The following is a 19,449-nucleotide window of genomic DNA, read 5'->3' as shown; positions in this document are numbered from 1 at the left end:
TTTGCTTATTCCAGGAGCTGTCTGATTTTTTTGGTACTTCTACAGTCAGACTCAAACCCACCTCCATCCCCATTCACATTTTTTGTTATGAGACAGAGAAAAGCCAAGCCAGAATATATAGGTATGTATTTGTATTTATATACACGCTGACTTGTGTGGGAGAAGCCARCCCCTCGCAGTCCAAAGTCGCTCTGAGGACAATTTCATGCACAATGGTCAGTGTGGAAATGTCACCAGTGAGTGCCCGCAGCTGGTTCCAGGACAGAATTGGCAGAGAAGCCGGATAAAAGTAAGGGAAGGAACGCAGCCTTGAGAGGGAAATGGGGTTAAAAGTACTCACTGAGCAGCTTCTAAGTGAAAACGTGCAGGTTTGTGTACAGACAAATCACCTCGCCTGCTGTGGGTGTGAGGGGACCCTTCGCCTCCTCATCCCTGCGATCCCCGGCGCGGGGCTGACCCCTAGTGCCGGCCGGGAGCGGCGGCCCCGCCGCCTCAYTGAATTAACACCGGGCACTGGAATTAACACCGGGCACCGAGCGAGTCAACACCGGCACTGCCCTCAGCCGCTGCCGCCCCCCCCGGGATCCCGCACCCAGCCCCAAGGCCGCCGTCGGGCCCGGCGGGCCGGGGCTCCTCGCAACCGCGCAGTGCGGCGCCCCCCTGCCCCGCGAATGGGCCGTGCCAGACACCGTGCCGAGGCGGCGCGGCGGGGCGCTCCCATTACAGGCGGAGGGGGGGAGCGAGGGGAGCGACGGTCGCGGTGTGAGGCGAGTCCCGGCACCGCCCTGAGGGACGGAGCGGCCGCGGTGAGGGACCCGGCGGCAGCCCGGGATCTGCCACCGCATCCCGGCTTTGGCACTGCATCCCGGCCCTGTTATCGCACCCCGGCCCTGCCATCGCACCCCGATCCTGCCACCCCATCCCGGCCTTGTCACCGCACCCCGGCGCTGCCGTCCAGGAGCTGTGGTGGAGCGGGAGCGGCTCCGGGAGGCTGCAGGGAGCGCTGCTGGCCGTGCAGCCGCCGCAGCATCCATCCTTCCTCCTCTCTTACTCCGGGTTTGTCCGTTTTCCGGCGAGCCCAGAAGGAAGGACCTGACTCGGGTCACCTGCTGTAACCTCCCCTGCACTGGGGATTGGGGTTAAACCTTCCRAGGGGCAAAACCACAAAGTCTGTGATGAGCCTCCTTGTGTGCCAATAAACAATTTGCCTTTTTTCCTCCCTCCCAGCAATTTTTTCCCTACTTATTTTATTTCCTCAGCATCCATGACAGCTGCCAGCCGGCACCTGCAGAATTGAGGGATTATGGAGCCCCCAGGGCCTCAGGGTAGGGGATGCTCAAAMCTACGGGAACTGCTTGTGAGTAGGAAATCAACTGGTCATGAGAAATAAAAYCAGTAAAGCTCATCATGAGACCTGTCTGGCCCAAATCCTGCCCAGGAATTTCCCTCAGTGCTCCTTGTGCAGCTCTGTGCAGGGCCAGACCCAGCTCCTGCCCTTTTCTGATCTTTAGCTTTGCATGAGGAAGCTGAGGATGGGAAAAGAGCATTTATAGAGAATAAAACAGCACAGCTCCTGAGGGGACTACAGTTTGCTCTTGTCTCTGTTTTACAGCAGGGCCCATCGCTTCCAGCCTACAAATCCTGATCCCRGAGGAGGCAATTGTAAGTATTTAAATATATATGCATTTGCCCTGCATTAATTTCCTTTCCCAAGTGACTGGTGACATGAAGGACTGTAATAGCTGAATGTATTTTTAATGCATTTCCTGCAGATTTCTGCAAGGCAATCTAATTCCTGAGTGGGTTTAACTTGCCTCAAAGGCAGAAGACCTCGGGAGCTCTGGTAATAGGGCGGGGTGGGTTCTTTTAATCTACTGGTTTAATGAGCTCCATCCATCTCTCTGATTAGATTAATCTCATTTCTTTTTGCCAAGMCATCTAGCTGAAATCCCAACATAGGAAATTGGGATTTTGAGTCCTTCAGGGTGAGAGCTTGGAGTGTCAAGCAGCAAATGCCATAGGGAGATTTCCAGTTTGCCCTTTTGTCACCTGAGAAATTTGTAATCCTGATGGTCACATCGGAAAAGGATCGTTTGGGCTGTGAGTCTGCCTCATCGATGAGGGGCTGTGGAGAGCCAATGGAGATCTCCTCTGCCCTGCTTGATTAAGAAATTAAACCCAGCCTGGTGCAGAGGGCTCAGCTTTCCAAGAAGGTTCCCCATTTTCGTGGCAGGAGCAGAGAGAGCTCCGTGGCTCACCTGTGGAATGGCCACACTTTTGCAACCCCAGCGTCGTGACCGTGCTGGATGCGGTGAGGCGGTGGCGAGAGGAGAGAGCCTGCCAGCGCAAACAGAAATACCTTCCCCATGGAAGGGGAAATGGKTTTTTTGTTTAAAAGATGGCAATGTTTTTCCAAGCCTGATGAATATGAAAGTCCCCATTTAAAGGAGTCGAACCAGCAGAGAAACTGRTCACTGTTTGCACGCCCACGCGCCGACAGAGGAGGCGAAAGCAAACTTCCTGGTGTATCCCGATCCAAATCACCTGGGAGCGAGGCACAGTGCCCCGAGCTGTGAGCTGCAGCGCTGAGCAGCCGCAGAAGGCTCTCTGTGAAACAGCAAACCCCATCCCAACAGGAGAGGCAGAGACCCGGTGGTGTCACAGCCATCACTTCCAAAACGGGAGGGAATTTGGAGCCTAGCAGCTACATGTTGGAAATTGGCCTTACAGGAGGAAGGCAGTGGGGGTGGAGGGCAGAAAGCRTTAGCAGGTGTTTTGGGAGGGTGTGGAGGGGAGAGCAGGGGAGTTTTCCTCTGCCCAGTCCGCCAGGAAAGCTATTTTTGCAGGAGCTCCTGGGCGCTAGACAAGGTTTGGATTGTTCCCGTGCTGGATGCTGGTGCAAATACGTGGGCAGACAGCTGGATCCTGAAGAGCTCCCAGCATCCCGGCAGGCTTGTGGAGGGGTGTTCCCCACCTTGTCCAGGTGAGAGGATGTCTTGGTGTTGGGTTTGCTGAAATCCCTTATTTTGGTTGGGAGTCCTCTGGAGAAGCAAGTGTGTGCTGCAGTGACGGCTCTGGCATGGGTGTGCAAGGGGTGTGTGTGCCCCTAACACACCACGTGCTTCACCAGCAACTGCAGCATCTGGCAATTCCCTCTTCCCCATGTGCTGSGTGACCTTTTCCATGAGACATCCCATGTATGAGCTGGCTGTTGTCACCTTTGTCACCTCAGTCACAGTAGACATGTCCGAGCTGCGGGGTGCCACCTCCTGTCTTGTCCAGCCTCCTGTGGGCATTGCCTGGCCTCGGGGTATTCCAGACCAATTTATCGTCTGCATGTTTAGAGGATGGGTTGGTGTTGGGTAAACTGAGGCTTGGAGGGGTTTGGGTCGTGGTCACATGGGCAGTCTGGCCRCATCCCTGGCATTGTGGCTGGGAGTTGTGCACGGAGCTGGGGAGATGCTTCTCATGCCATCTCACCCTGTTGGACATCTACACACCCAAAATTGGTTTTGGTCTCCCCGTGCAAAGCACTGGGTCACTGCTGGTGCTGCTGGCTCTGGGTAATCTTTGTATTTGCTGACTTGACTTAATTGTGGCTTGGTGRGGAGCTTGGCTCTGGGGAAGTTGAAGGTACAGGGCGGCCCAAACCACACACAGCGCTCAGGGAGGGATTGTGATCCAAAAAAAAAAAAAGTTCAAAGGTGTTTTTGGCTTAATGCGGTTTATCTAGATTGCTTTATGTTCGTTAATCTGGATTAACACAAATTCTCTTGGAATGGCTGGCTGGGGAAGGGTTTGCTCAGCTATTCTGACAAGGACAGACTTTTCCAAAAGTGAAAAGTTTGAGCTGGGAAAGAAAAAAAAAGCCAGGTCCTATCTGGCATGAGTACATGGAAACCCCCATGAGCAGAGCAAGGCTGTTTCATCCCTGCTGCCCACATCCAAGGGTCCCTGGCACCTGCAGACACGAATGACTGATCAACTTCCCCCCCTACCACGGAGGATTAATCCCCCCTGTTCTTCTTGGGGCAATRTGAACCCCTTTTTTGGCTGGCATGCCAGAGCGGATGGCACAATTAGYTAGTGAACTTCAAGGTAAATTGGAGGTCAAGCCCAGATTTGAAGGTGGTGGTGGGTGTGAGCGTGACCCAGGGAGCCATGTGATGTGGGCAACGTCCTGAGAGGCAGGTGATCTCCCTGTCCTCTCCTTTCCCCAGGGCTGGGATTAGGGGAGATTTTACAGCTGAGTGACTGGCCCCATGGTGAGGTTTGGTTCACAATGGCTCAGCCCCCAGCCCCTTGKCAAAGAAACTTTTAGGTCTTTTATGGCCAAGCTGCACATTAGCAGGACAGTCTGTGCTTTTGGGGGACCTCTCCCTGGGAGGCACCACCCCTTTGCATCCACAGGGACTTCCCACTTGAGAATGGGCAAACACCCAGAGTGAAACCTGGGACTGCTGGAGATGGATGGCAAAGTCCTCTGGAGAGAGTTGTCTCRTGCTTGAACCTTCACCTGCGATCTGGGTGCACTTTCTTGCCYTTCAAAAGTCTTCTCATGCAGCCTTGGACAGGTTCTTGCATCAGATACCTCTTTCCACCAGCTGCCCATGATCAGGGATTCTCAGGTGCCACAAGGAGAGGGCTGGAGATTTGTTGGGGATGGACAGATCAGCGCTACAAAGGGCCTGGCTCCAGCTCTCAGCAGCCAGGAGCAGCAGCAGACAAGCCAAGCATTCCTGYAGGGCTGGGATGGGAGTTGTAAGCAGGACCTGGGCCCTGCCCCAAACCCAGGGGACTCCCTCCTCCCCCTGCCCGTGCAAACACCAGATTAACAATTTATTTGACGTGTTGCGGCTGGTTAGTTCTTCGCCCGCTCCCCTGATCAGAGGGAATAAGTGTTGCAGTGTGCAATAATGTTCATTTCAGGTGAGGGTAAATATAGAAAGGAAAACCTGCTGAGAGCAAGCCATTTATTCCTGCGTTTGGAAGCCTCTGCTCATAAACAGTCAGTCATGCCCATTTGGAAAATCCCAGTGTGGTTTTCTTGGCCATCCTAGAAGAACGTTTACTTTCCTCTAGGTTAAGAAGTCCGTTTTAAATAAAAAAAAATAATGTCATCTCACTTCCAGCTGCCCTCGGGTGTTTAGGGCTTGTTGACACACTAAGGCCGCTCTGTTCTCATGCAAAAGTGGTCTGCTGCAGGATTAGGAAGGAGATCCTGCAGGGCTTCCCCGGCTGGTTGGGCTGTCAGATCCTTGTTCTTTGGGTTCTCCTTGTTCCCCTTGGGATTTTATCAGGTGTTTTAGCCATRTGTAGGCTTAAAACACCCTGGCTTTTGGAGCTGCCTGTGGCTGTGGATTCAGGGAGGTGCTGGGGGTGCCCTGAGAGCCCCATGGCTCAAGAGCCACACTCAGGAGGCTGGGGCAGAGGGATGAGCTCATTCTGGACCAGAAAACTTCTGTGGGTTTTTGGGAGAGCGTGCCAAAGGCAACAGGAGAGTGCCGGCTGCAGGAGCATCCCTCAAACAAACCAGCAGCCATGGTCAGCCCACGGTGACCTGCTGCAGCACAGGACAGACATCCCAAAGCACCATCACAGGAGACTGAGGAAAGTGGGGAGCCCCTGGCACAGCCGCACCTGCCTCTCTCCTCTGTCCCAAAAGTGTCACCGAGGAGCTGTGCGAGAGAGCGGAGCGGCCGCTTGGAGTTGGACGGCTGCCCCCGCCAGCTCCGTGGCTGGCACCAGCCAGCTCCCTCCTCTGCAGCGTTCTGCAGTCAATAAGGGTCTCTCCATGYTTTCTGACAGCCTTTGGATTTGGCTCGGGTTTTGCCTTGGTTTCCGAAGGCAAGAGGCAGTTAAGTCTCTTGGAAGAATGAATTAATTAGCAAATGCCTTTGGTCAGGTCAGTGCCCTGAGCAGTGTGCCTGTGCCTCTGCGCCAGGTACCCGCTCGGAGAGGCTGCTCTTACCCTCCCATATTTCCAGAGCTGTACATGCATCATTCCAACAAAAAAGAAAGGGAAAAAGCCTCCCCCGGCACGCAGTATTGACTCTAATGGTGGCGTTTGTGTAAGCAACAAAATATTGACGCAGTTGGCTGGGGTCTGGCCGGGGCTTCTGGAAATAAACTGCTGCCTTGTTAAATTGTAGATGGAAATGCAAGTGGGAAAATGACTGACATCTTACACAAGGCGGGCAAATAAAACCGCTGCTTTACTACRGCGTGAAAAAACTCAGGAATTAATAGGTCTCCTTCTGCTCCAGGGTGTTGGATTTATCCTCAAGTAAGATCCATAAACTATTTTAAGGAGAGAAGTGCTACTTTTAAACATGTACGTCTGGGTCCTGGAGTTCCCGTGGTGTCACAGTTAACCCCTGCCTTGTCGTGCCTGTGGGCAGCAGAGCAGCCCCCCAAAGCCCCCCACAGCCCCCCAAAGCCCCCCACAGCCCYGCTCCCKCTCTTGCCAATGCACAAACACATCAACACCTGATAGATGATGAGGTTGCTTTCAAAGGATGTTTTTGTATGATGCATCCCCACAGTTTTTGTCAGAAATGTGTTTCTCGGGTCTTGACCTGGACTCAGAACTTGATTTTTCCAGTGTGGGACATAAAATGTAATTTAAAAAGCCCCACCTGCTTCGAAGCTGTGTCTGGTATGAAACTCAAAGCAGATGCACAGAACATTGCTGAGTCTGGGGTGTGACCCAGTACAGCCCAAAACTCTGCTTTTGACTTCAGTAGCTGAAGAAAGACCTTTTATCATCTTCTATGGGAAATGTGATTAACAGAGCCGTAGAGAGTGATACATCACTTTCCTTCCTACCCAAAGCCCCTTCCTTCCCCACCCACTTCCTGATGATCTCTCAGCTGACGTACATATGCTCATGGAAAAGCAGGAYGAGATAAAAGCTGTCTCCCAATGGCACAGGGTCCGACTCACCGGCAGCAGCGACACCAGTGTAATTATACACGCTCCAGTCCGATCTCCCAGTAATTATTCTGGAATAAAAGCCTGCCTATTTCTGTAAGACCTTATGTCACTTGGAAAGCTGTTATAAATTCAGCTGGAAAAAGGGACCCTTATTCTGGGATAAGTGTGGTTAGTGGTTAACTGGGAGCGGGGCTATTCCTGGCGTTGCCATCGACCTTCCCGGTGACGCCAGGGTAAGTCACTTCACCTCAGCGTGTGTCACCTTCTCCTGCTGCAAACTGGGAATTACAAACAGGAGCTTTCGCAGRCAGCGTTTTGGGAAGCTCCATGACACTGGAAAAAAGGTGTCACGGGGTGCCAGGCAGTCATTTAGTAGGACYTGGTGCTTTTTTACCCACCTTGGAGGCATCTGGATCAACCCGTAGGCTGTGGAAATGAGGGACAAGCGTTGGGGACCGGCTGAGCCGCGTGAGCCTGGGCTGTTGGCGTGTTACTGGGAATACTGTGTTTTCCTCTCRGTTTTTAAAAATAGTCTATTCTGTTCCAAGTTGTAGACCACAGCCCTCGCTGGGGCATTGAAATGTCTGGGCTGCTGTTTTCTCGAGCCAGCACCTTCCAGTGTGCAGGGTCGGGATGCAGTGCCAGCATCCATCCCCTCAGCTGCTGGGTCCAGCAAAGAGGTGGGGTCCTGCCTTGGGCTGGCAGCATTGTCCCTCTGGTCCTCATGGACTGGAGGGAAAGGGAAATCTCCTGGTTCACTCTCCTGCCTGAAGTATCCCTGCCTGRTTCAATAGCTGCTTCTGCAAGCCCTAAGGGCCTCGGGGACTTTTGCTTCTCAGCAGCTTCTTGTGCAGCCTCAGAAAGAGCTTTTGGCTCAGCATCAYGCAAGCACACGCGATCCGAGCTGGAGATGCAGCTCGTTCCCAGCACATGGCATTAAATCCGTGCTAGAGACGGGGAGAATCGTTTCRGAGGGTTTTATCATTTGTACAGACAGTGCAGGCTGGCTCACAGCCAGAATTGCTCCGTTTGCCAAAGCGGGTGCTGCCCACGGAGCAGCAGGACCAAGGTGCYGATGCCAAGAGGTGAAGGCAGAGCCTGCCCTGGCGCGTTCCCACGGCCTCCGTCCCTGCGCAAGCACCGGAGTGGGGCTCACTGCCGCTCRGAATTGGGCTGGAGCCAAGGAGGCAGAGGGGAAAAAGCCTTTTACAGTCCATTAGTGCTCCCCAGAGCCGTTCAGCCCCTCTCGTCGTAAAAGTGGTGGAAGCCACAGAAACATTACGGCTGGTCTGCAGAAGATGCTGGTCTGCAGAAGATGCCAGCCCACCTCCTGGCTCCATGTCCCTTCCCAGGGGCTTTGCCAAAGCTGCTGGCCCTCACGGCAGCTCCGGCTGCTGGAATTCCCTCTGGGAACAAGCTGGCAAAGGCTGGTCCCCTGTCCATCCCGAGCTCCCCCCAGGCAAAATGTACATGGGAAGGTTCCAAGCGCAAATGTGTGTGTGCTAATGGGAACTGAATTGCCTCTTGCCCCKAAGCCTTGCAGCTTGAGGAAAACAAGGCAGGGGCTAGGAATGACCTCATATCGCCTCCCAGGGAATGTTTTGCCAGATGAAGGGGGGAGAGGCAGCATCAAGACAGCACAATGTATGTATCTCTCTCCCTGTGTAAACATCTCTGTAGCTGCAGAAACCTCTTAAAACCCCGAATGAGAGGAGAACAGCTGCTTTGATCTGTGGATGTGGTTGTTGTTTTCTGAGTGCGGATCCGTTCTTTTTTTAATTTTGCTTCAAATTAAAAAAATGCCTGTTGTGATCTTTTGCTTTTATTTCTTGGCGAGGGACCGGAGCGCGGTGCAGTAAATTTTCATGACTCCCCATGTAACCGTTTCAGCATGGCTGACAATTCCTCGCCGGCTCTTCAGCGCCACAGCACAATGGGCCGAATCTTCTGGCCCTACATGAAGCCAAAGCAAATGGATTTTGCCCAGAAGTGCACAACGGGGAGTGGAGGCAGCGGGGTGGAGAGTCCTGCCACCTCCTTCCCTGCCACACACACACACACACACACACACACACACACACAAGGCTGGGGCTGGCAGAATTGTCCCAATGCCTGTCCCAATGCCTGTCCCAATGCATGTGAAGGGTTTTGGAGATGGCTCCTGGGCAGGGATCTGTGCCAGTCTCGCATAGCAGCTTCGGGAGCTGGTGAGAAGCCATTGGGCCAAAGAGCTGGGCTGTCCTGCAGGTGATTTGAGTGTGAATCACGGCACTCCCTCCAGACTCCCTGTGTRATGTCAGGAATCCCCACCTGCCTGACTTTCCCCATGGGGGACATCCCTGTGCTTGGAGGAGCACCACAGCATGCACAGCCCTGGCATCTCTATCACCCCTTTGGCCAGGCAGTGTGCTTTGGGAAGAAAGCATGATCATATAGCTTCTTTGGGATTTCCTGGACATCAGCATTTCACTCCAACCCCACTGCTTTCCTGTGGTACTTTGCAATCCCGTTGGAGGAGTGAGACATGGGTCAACCCTGTGGCTCCTGTGGCATGAATGATACCTTCAAAAGCAAGACCCGTCCCCAGCAGTGCAAGGCACTGGTTTAACTGGGAACACTTGGCCAGAAACCTGTCCCTGCTGAGGCAGTCTGGGCACGAGAGAGGAGTTTGTTCGTTCCCTGGTGCCGTCACGCGGCCGCTCGGTGTTTTGGCGTTTTAATTACACACGGTGCTGTGTATTTAAGGCTGGTTTATGGGTGTTTATACTAATGCGTAAACCTGCAATTTAGAAGCTCAGTTATAAATCAACATTGCTGAAGGTCTTGTCCCTCGTGCCGTGAGATCGGTCTCCAGATTTAGAAGATAGGTTAGAGGGGGAAAAAAGGAGGACTGTTTAGCTTTCCTCTGGTTATGATGATAAAGGATCGCAGGATGGGGTGCGAGGTGCGGCGGCTGGGCACAGAGATCCGCCAGCGTAACCCAGAGCAGAATTTCCATTTTGACTCTGCCCTTATGAGTCTCTGACATAAGAGATCTGTGTTTCTGCRGCAAGGCCCTGCCCAGAGAGAAAAGCATTGCCACAGCTGCTGATCTGATCCTGGCAGGAGGGTGATCAAACCCCACCAGTGATGTTCTGAGCTCAGGATGGGGGCTGCAATCAGAGCCCCGTCCTGCTTGACACCTCAGGGAAGGAGCTTTTATCCCCAGGAGCTCCTGGCACAGACTGGAGCTGGCTTCCTCCAGCAGCAGTGACAAGAGGGTGGCACATTCCCCCGATGGGTCATGGTCCTCTCCCAACACATCCTAAGGACAGCACCTCCGYATTCATATTTCTATGCACAACATTTTTTTACTGCTCTAAGAATCATTCTCACACCTTTCCCCTTTTGTCTGTCTTGGAGCCTGGCTGTGCCAGGRATGGGTTTGGGTTTGGTGTGCTCCTGCAAACCCCCTCCCAAGGGRAAGGTTCCTGTCCCATGAGGGCAGCCCARGGARKGGGGRTTGTAGGGAAATACYCAGGGACTCCTCAGCATCCTYCTGTCCMGCTGCTGTCCCTCCTCTCCACWGTGGGTGCYTTGKYTTAGCCWGACATTTCCCACTGCCTCTAGCCCYCTTTGTGGTRTCTTTAGGGGTTATTAGGACRAAAGGTGGTATGGGAGGGTGCAGGGGCAGCATGGTGGGTTCAGAGGAGCCCATGGGCAGGATAACCCTGTGGACAGGATGACCATTGGGGCTGTGGGTTTCCCTGTCCCTGGACAGGTGGAATCACTGCACACCTTCCTCCCGATCCCACTCCTGGCTCCCAGCCTTATCTCCCACTGTAGTATCCTGGTTGGCGATGCCTCTCCTGGCTCAGGGAGCAGGAACACCCTGGAAGAGAGATGGTGCCAGCAGCTCCGAGCACAAGGATGGTCACGGGGAGGGGCAAGGGTCCCCCTGCCTCCCTGGGGTGCCCCAGCTTCAAGGGGCTGGGCTGTGAGAAACTCCTGCAAGCAAACAAAAAACCCTGAATATTTGAGAAAGGTCTTTTTTTTTCTTCCCTCCACCCTTATTTCCAGTCCTCCTCCCACCACTCAGGGCAGCCAGCAGAGCTGCTCTCCGGCCCTGTTTCCCCCTGCCCAGCACCCCGAGACGCTCCCGCAGCCACCGAGCCCAGCCAGGTCGTGCCATCTGCAAACTCCCGGCTTTTTTTAATTATATATATTGTTTTTCCTTCCCCTTTTCTTTCCCACCCCTTGCCTTTTCCCATGCCATACGCCTCCCCCTGGCCCCCCTCCCCTTGCCGCCACCCCAAGCCCTCGGCTGGCCGAGGGGCTGCGAGGTGCGGGGTGGGTCTGGGGGTTGCGGGGGGCTTTGCATTGATGCATTGATCGCCCATGGTCTCCGCCTGACCTCCCTGCTCCCAGGGAAGCAGTCTCCATGGCTACTGGCCCTTCTCCTTCAGCGCAGACTGTAAATTCCTGCAGGCAAAGCCCAGCCTTGGGGGTGCGAGGGGGGGAGCCGTGAAGGAGTAACCAAAGCCAAATAGAAAGAAAGAAAGAAAGGCTGGGAGAGAGAAAAAGGGCGTTGCTTGGATGGGGCTCTCCTTTCCACTCCCCTTTCCCAGGTCCCCAGCACCAGGGCAAGGCGCCTGCTTCCCCCCTCCAGCACTGCTGCTCCTGCTCCTGCTGCTGCTGCTCTTGCAAAACTGGAATTGGCTGGGATTATTTAAGGGGAAAAAAAAAAAAAAAAAAAAAAAAAGGAGGAGAAGGGATCAGAGCAGCCGCCAGAGAGAGGGCGATAGAGTCCACTTTCCTCCAACTGCCCTGGGTCTCCCTCCCTCGCTCTCTCCTCTTCAGCAACACCAAGAGCCCCAAACTGAACCCAGAGCAGCTTTTTCCATCAGTTCAGTTCCCTTCCCTCCCTCTGTCTCACACACGGCAAGGAGAGAGCCCCTTCCTCCCCTTGATTTTCCTTCGCATGCTCAGCCCCTTGTTTCCTTTAAAGCACTAGAAATCCCCCTTCTTGCCCCCGCTCCTCCCTGCAGACTGGGATTGCAATGGGAGCTTTGCAGATTGCTGGATTTTCCATCCTTTTCTTTCTCCTCCACTCTGGAAACACGCTGGCAAATAAAGCCAGTCAAGGTAAGAGAAAATCTTCCCTGCTCGAAGGTTTTGCTGTTTGATGTGTGGATTGGGCAGCCGGATCTCCTCGTTAGAGCTGGGGTTTAAGTGCAGGCTGGAGAAGGCAGCAGCAGTAACAACAAACAGTGGAGGGGATTTTAAATGTCGCTTGCAGATATTCTCGCCTACTGCCTTGGACTGGGGTTGGGTTTGTAAACTCTTTAATGAGTTGCGTTTCTTAGACTTCAGTTTTTTGGTTCGGACTCTTTATCTCAAGCCAGGGGGTGCAGGRGGCAGAAAATCAGGGTGGGCAAACAAGTCTGCACCCATCACAGGGGAAATGTGGCTGTTTGGAGTRGCTTGGGGGGCTCTGCTGGTTTTGTGCCTGTGAGATGGGGCTACCACGGTGGCGGTGTGGGCGAGGAGGCTGCTCCGGGCTGGGTTGGAGGGCAGGGATGGCGGAGCGGGCGTCGATAACGCCGGGAGACTGCATCTGTGCTCGGGGACTTCACATCAGCACGGGGGAATCTCGGTGCTTGGCTGCAGGGGTGTGGGCAGCAGAAAACTTCGGGTGACTGAGCACGGCTAAGCCTGAAAATTAAGGGAGCTCTTTCCCTATCTCTTGGAAAGGAGAGGTATGTCCCATCCTTATCAACTTGAGGCTTTTCTGCCTCACAACTCCCGTATTGAGCCGGAGCCTYCCCTTCCCAGACGTACACACAGAGCTTTATGTATGGTCTATCTATACCTTCGCTTTTCTATAGCACCTCTATATTTAGCTCGGATTTTTTCTATACACGCGCGCGGGAGTGCGAGCGCCCGCACCAGCACACACAGCCCCATACATGATCCCGTTGGCCGCCTCAAARGGGGTTTTCTCCCTAATTCACCGCTATCTGTGCAATCTGTCGGGTTTTCTCTTTTTCTTTCCACGGCGTGTAAGGTTCCCCCAGCCCGGCTCTGGCTGTGCTGCTGTGGCAGCTGCGTGTTTGCGCGTACGGCGAGATTAAACAGCGTGTGAATGAAATCTCGGAGCGCTGGATATAATGAAAGATCTCTTGTAGGCGGATTCCAGCCACGCGCATGGTCGCCCGAGCCCTGTCACCGACAAAGTTAGAAGGAATTTCAAGGCTATTGTCTTATCTGGCTCAAAGTGTTTCTAAAACAATAGGCGACTTCTCCAGAGGGCAGCCTGGGCAAGCAGGAGAGATTTTCCAGGGCAAAGGTTTGGTGAGAAGGCGTCCAGCTTTACGTAAAGCTTTATGATTTAGGCACAGAAAGGAATGCTTAGGTTTTTATCCCCCCTCAAATTATCTTGAGTGTATGCATTGCTTTCATTTCTTATCATAATATTTATTTATTAAGGCCTTTTGGTTTCCAGTTCCATTTAAGCCTGAGCCAGAATTGCATTAAAATAGCAAAGTGAAATTCCATCGTGCAGAGACTTGACAGATCCCTTCAGGGAAGGAGAGGGGTGGAGTGGGGGTGGAGAGAGGTGAGCTCAATCCTGCGCTGGGGTGCATCATCCGCCGTGCTCCCGGGACAGCGCTGGGTCCTTTCGGGTCTGGCTGTGCTGCAGGATTAATCCCTGAGGCTGCAATTGAGGGGTTCTGCAGGCTGGGGAGGGGGAGGCRTCTGCAGAGAGGCAAAGGTTGGTGCCTATGGGGCTGCAAGGACTCCGTGCAGGGATGGGCCTGGTGCTGGTCCTTTTTGGATGACGCTCGGGTCATTATGAACTCACRGGTTTCATTAGGGCATCGCTGGTGGCAGGTACCACGTGTGCCTTTCCTTGGAACCYGCTGTCTCCTGGTTTCCTGACTGTCACTGAGCTCTTTGAACCCACCCTGTGTGTCTGGGACATGTGTTAGCTGGATATTTCTCAAAAGCATTGGGCATGTGTGCCGGGTGACACCCCAAGGATGGGGCACACATCACCCCAAAACCTTTTCCCTTTTTAGGGACAGCCACCCTCGCCAGGTGACTGTCACGGACTGGGAAAGGCTCCTCTCCCATCGGGTGGGTTTGTCTTGCTGGGATAATGTYGTGTCATGGGTCGGGTGTGCTGGCTCATTTCTTGCACTGAATTACCCTGCAAAGTTTAGTCTGTGGGGAAGGAAGGATTTAGAGAGTCAGCTGCCGGGCCTGGAGGGTGTCTGCCAGTGGACCTGGCTGGCTGTGGAGGCAGCTTAGGGCCAGGGAAGCTTTCAAGAGGAGAAGTGATGATATAAATCTAAATAAGCACAGGGATGCTCCCGACACGCATTCACAGCTGTGATGGACTCTGTCCCTACGGTCCCCAGACCAAGCTGCCCAAACACTGCCATGCCCACCACTGCTCCAATTTTTGGGCAGATAGCATCACCTCCAGTCCCAGCCTCTCATCCATCAGTCCATCTCACAGCCTTCCAGGCAGAAGAGTTTGTCCTGATCTCCTGTTCTCAGTGCAGCAGTGCCCTCACCACTGTCTGCCAGCATCAGTCCCTCCCTGTGTGCTGTAGGACAGAGCCCRGGGACTGGCAGCTCTGCACCCTCCTCAAGCAGTGCCAACCCCTCTGGCAGCACCTTCATCACTGGGAACACATCCCAGAATGTGCCACATTTCTCTGCAACTAACTGCACATCCCCTGAGATGATGTGTGTTATGGGGCTGGGAGCGAGATGCAGCATCTCCCTGGGGAACCCCAGCACCCCAATTTGCAGCCCCTGGTATTCCCACAACCTCAGTTCAGGGTTCTGGGTGGGACCACAGCCCCARCCCAGCCCACTGGTCACTCAKTGGTCATCCATAGTTGATATCAGCCCTCCTGGCTGGTRCTGAGTGACTGCCCAGGGCTGGAGCCACTGTCTCACGTGAGGGGCCGGTGTGGTGGGATGCACCTGCAGAGCCTACACCACCAGGGATTATTTTTTTAATATATTTTTAAGGAGTCTAAAATGTTCCAATTGCAGCGTGGAGATGCCGTTTGATTCCCCTCCCATTGCCTCCAAACCTCCTCCCCCTTGGCCTCTGCCTTCCTACCTCTCCGGCATTCACAGWGTGCGACTGTTGTGCCTGTCCCCTCCACCCCGCTGAAATATGAAATGTAAAACTGTAAACATTTCACATACGCAGTTCAAAGGAGATCTTTGACTGAGGGCGTCTAACGTGCCTGTACCGAGATTAAAAAAGGGGAGGGGGTGGGTAGGAAGGAGGGAAGAAGAGTTTTTTTGTAACTGCCAACTGGAGTATAAATATTCAGACACCTTGAGTCTTCCACTGCCGATGTATTGCTCTCCAAAGTGCTCAGGGGCTGGGGCTTCTTTTCTTTTATTTTTATATAGATTTTTCTTTTCCTCTGCAGACAGCCACACCAGAGTAATCCATTTAGGAAAAAAGTATGCATGAGTGACCTTAACCTTCACTTTCAAAATTTTAAGTCCCCTTGGGAGGTTTTAGGAGAAGCTTGGGGTGGCAAATAAAGTTTGCTCTGTCTTGCGGCACTGGAGGATGCCCGGCTGTGTTTTGGAGAGGCTGTGTCCCTGTTGGAGATCTTGAGATTGTTGCTCCTGGAGCAAAAAACAAACAAACGCATTTTTTAAGCAAGGCTGGGTCAGTTCGATAAGCCAAAGGAGCAAGAACAGCAATGGCAATTCCCTGGGGAGATGAACACGCTGCTGGCGTGGAGCACTGAACCCTCTGTGGGGCAGTGGCGATGGAATTGGGCTGAAGGGACCAGGACTGGCACAAGGAGGTGGAGGGAGAATTTCTGACCCAAGGAATGGTGGTGGAACTGAGAGCCATCAGGGTGACTTGGACTAGTGCACAGGATGGACAGGACTTGGCTCTGCCTTCATGGACTGGGAAGCATCAGTGAGGGGGATAAAAAAAAACCCTTTTCTGGGGCATAGAAAGCTTTGGGGAAGCAAAACCCATGGTGAGGTGTACAGAGCAGGGTCTGGGCATTGGACAGCAGAGTCACCAGGCTGGGAATGCCTCCAGGTCCTCGTTGTGACTYGTGGTTCCTCGTCCTTCCATACTCTGTCATTCCACAGGGACAAGCACTGGGGCTGCATCTCCTGTGCCCCACCTGCTTTAGGGAGTTCTGGGTGGGTGTGCAGGGCACTGGGCTGGTGCAGGGATCCCCACTGCACATTGCGGTGCAGACATTCCCTCTGAGCTGTCCTGAGCACAGGTACCTGCCCAGGCACCACTGGCACCCCTATCCCAGCCRCCAGACATCACCCAGCACCTGAGCCAGGATCTCTGAGTTCAGATGACACTCCTTCAGCCAATTTACACAAAGCTGCCCTGCAGAGCATCCTGCTCCCCTCTCCTGGCCCATATCCCCTCCCAGGGGGCTGCTGCAGCCCATGGCTGTGCCCTGARCCTGTCCTGTGGTGCAGCACGAGTCGCCCTTGCGAGCTCCCTGGACGAACAAATGATTAATAAACTGCACCACAGTGTCTGAGGTGGTTATTAATTCCCTGGTAAAAGGAGCTACTGAAGTTATAAAGCTTTAATTTGGCATTAAGGCCGAGTGGAAACTCCACATGTCTGCCAACAGCTACACACACATCCCCATACAGACAGGCTGTTAATATATATGCCTATATAAAAACAAAGAATAAAATTAATTTGTAGAAAAAGCTGAAGCGCTTGCAGGAGAGGGGAAAAGGATGGTGGGTTGGTTTGTTTAGCCATTTTCAGGCCACTTTTTGCTGCCCTGTCTCGCCCTCCTCCTCAAATTTATTGTGACTTTCAGCCTATGGATAAAACCATCTTTTACTATTTTTTTTTAAAACAAGAAAAAATAAAAAAGGAAGTGAGGAAAGAGCCTCAATCCAGGCTCTAAAAATATACGAGCTGTTGCTTTATGCCCCTACTCGCTGTCGGGTGTGACGCCGCAGGGCAGAGGTGGCACTCGGGTGCCCTTGGGCTCATCCACCGCCTCCTCCGCTGGCCCTCGGTCAAAGCCCTTGGGCTCCCGGTGGGTGCGCGCCGGTCCCGGGGAGGTGGCGGTCCCCTCGCTTTTGGCACGCTCGAAATGGCAGTGGCGTTGAAACCGTCTGCCTCCGCTGCCTTTGAAATGGAGAATAAAGCTGCAGCTGGAGCGGAACGGGGCCCAACAGCCAGCRCTGGAAAATCCCACCCACAACGGAATAAAAAACATGGCCCGAGGCGCGGGGCGAGCGCCGCAACCTCCTGCCCCGCTCCGCAGCCCCCGGCGGTGGCCGTGCCGGGGATGCTCTGGCCCTCGGAGGAGCCCTGATSAGCCCCAGCGCGGTGGGACGGGGAGATGGGGCTGGGCAGGGAGCGGGGACACCGCGACTCGACATCTTCATTAAAACCAAACTCCCCGCCGGCTGCGAAATTTCCCGGTGCTGGGAATATGAGCCTATCTGTGCCGCCCGCTTTGGACTCGTTTCAGACAGCTTAGGGTGAAAAGCAGCGGGGTTTGGTTATTTGTGGAAAGAAGGGATGGAGGGGCTGTAGGGGTGCAGGTCTGCAGGGGGCCTGGCAGACCCTCCAAAAAGCCCACCTGGACTTGGGACCTTGGCTGGAACAGGGGGACAAGCAGGGCACACCCCAGCGAGGAGATTGTGAGAGCAAATAGGGACAGGAGCATCCATAAGTGATTTTTATTATTAAAAAAAAAAAAAAGTCTTCACTTGTCTCGAAGATGAACCCTCTCACGTGGTGGCAGCAACTTGGAGCACCTGCAGTGAGGCCACAGACAGCTTTTTGGATGGAGAAAATTCTCCTGCAGGAAAAATGGGCTGCCCTGAGAGAAAACCTTCCTTTTAATGAGAAAACATTGCTTGCATTGACAAAAATGCTAAACATTGAGTTTTTCAAAAGGTTTTACTTTAATTCACTGCATCATTTCTGAAGGATACTGAGGAATCAAAATTTCAGCATTCTAAAATTGGGATCTTTGCTGATCCTGGTACCGCTCCTGGGGTGCCAAGGAAGGTATTTATTCACTTTTCCCACAAACACACCTTTTTTTCTTTTTTTTTTTTTTTCTTACTTTTTTATAATCCTGTAACCTTTCAGAATGACTCCAGCTTTGGAAAAATTACAGAGTGGAAAACTGATAATGTTTTCTTTTGTACCTTTGCTTCCGTGTCATCTTTCCAAAGTTAGAGAAGTTTTGAAGTTACAGAATAGGAAAAAAAGAAAAAAAGAGAGAAAAAAAAAAAAAGATGCTATGCATGTGTGAGTGGGAAAGAGCCGAAGGTGTGTTCAGAGCCTCATGGATGTTGTTCATAGTCTTGAGTTTGAGAGAGCAGAAGGAAAAAGAAGTAGGAAATATAATTCCCCCAAAAGTGAGATTCCTGGCAAAAGGCTGGGAAAGTTTCAATGATGTGATTGATGTCTGGTGGATGTTTCATGTTTCGAGTGTTTTTAGGGGAAGGAGATGGGGTTTGATGGATGGTCTGTACTGTTTGGGTGCTGGTTCCCACCTGTGAGCCAGGGTGGGTGCTTGCAGTGCCAGACTTGACAACTGTCACCCTGGGACCGTGACTYGAAGCRTCAAGATGTGATTGATGACTTTAGRGGAARACCTGAAGGGGTCTCCCAACCACCCAGGGCCAGGACCAGGATCTGCAGAGTCAGTAGATCTCTGTGTCAACATCAGCTTTGCTGCTGCTGCTGAGTCCCCCAGAACATTGTGGCCAGCGCTTGGCATCTCCCTGCTCTGGCACCACAATCTCCCACCGCCCCTCTGGGAACCCAGTGAGGGAGCCTGAGACAAAGCCATTGGGATGCTGAAGAGCCTCACTCAGCTCCCCAAAAAGGGTCAAGAGCCTCGTGGAACCCTTGGTACAGGCAGGGGATGATGYTGGGTGCTGGAGTGGCCACAGCACTGTGGCACCATGACCAGCGGGAGCATCGCCCTGGTCCCCGTGCAATCCCTCCATCGTCCCCACCGCGGTGGGTCAGCCTCCAGCCGGTGATTAATGGCCCAAGGGAGGCCGTGGTGGCCGCGGGCCATGGCTAATGTCAAATAACAAATATGAATGCGGGCTGTAAATATTTATACAATGCGCAGGCACGTGCCGCCTCCCCGGTGCAGAGACAAAGCTCTCCTCCTCCCGGCCGGGTGACTCACATCTCCCGGCAAAGGCCCGCCCGGGTGGCCGGCACAGGGCTGGGGCTGGCGCTCCCGCGGCCGTGGCCCCTGTCCCGCGGGGCTGCAGGGCTGCCTGCCTGCCCTCCTGCTGCTTGCAGGGATGTTCTGAGTCTCCAAGGAGCTTCTGGAGCACTTCTGTTCTTGGGGCTGCTGAAAAGGAGTTTTTTAAAGGCAGCTGAGARCTTTGAAGCCTCATGGTCCTGTTCTCAGGGGCTCTCAGATCCCTTTTCCCTGGTGAGATGCTTTCCATCCTCATGAGAGGAGGTGAAAGCAAACCACTCCAGGAGCAGTG

The 19,449-nt window shown here is 53.4% G+C and overlaps 2 protein-coding genes across 2 annotated transcripts in view; one reads left to right on the top strand and one right to left on the bottom strand.

The window, feature by feature from the left end:
• Positions 1 to 19,449, bottom strand: part of ILRUN (inflammation and lipid regulator with UBA-like and NBR1-like domains) — a 166,909-nt gene that overhangs the window by 144,977 nt on the left and 2,483 nt on the right. The gene's annotated exons all lie outside the window — the stretch shown is intronic.
• Positions 11,929 to 19,449, top strand: part of SCUBE3 (signal peptide, CUB domain and EGF like domain containing 3) — a 30,388-nt gene continuing 22,867 nt past the window's right edge. The window contains exon 1 of the mRNA XM_057381451.1: positions 11,929 to 12,060. Coding sequence (XP_057237434.1) covers positions 11,976 to 12,060 — 85 coding nt within the window. The 5' untranslated portion in view covers positions 11,929 to 11,975. The remainder of the gene's footprint in view (positions 12,061 to 19,449) is intronic.

Source organism: Malurus melanocephalus, unplaced genomic scaffold (genome assembly GCF_030028575.1).
Source record: "Malurus melanocephalus ecotype Western Australia unplaced genomic scaffold, MMel_1.1 scaffold_511, whole genome shotgun sequence".
In the NCBI taxonomy this organism is placed as follows: Eukaryota; Metazoa; Chordata; class Aves; order Passeriformes; family Maluridae; genus Malurus; species Malurus melanocephalus.
This window is presented reverse-complemented; position numbering and strand designations above follow the sequence as displayed.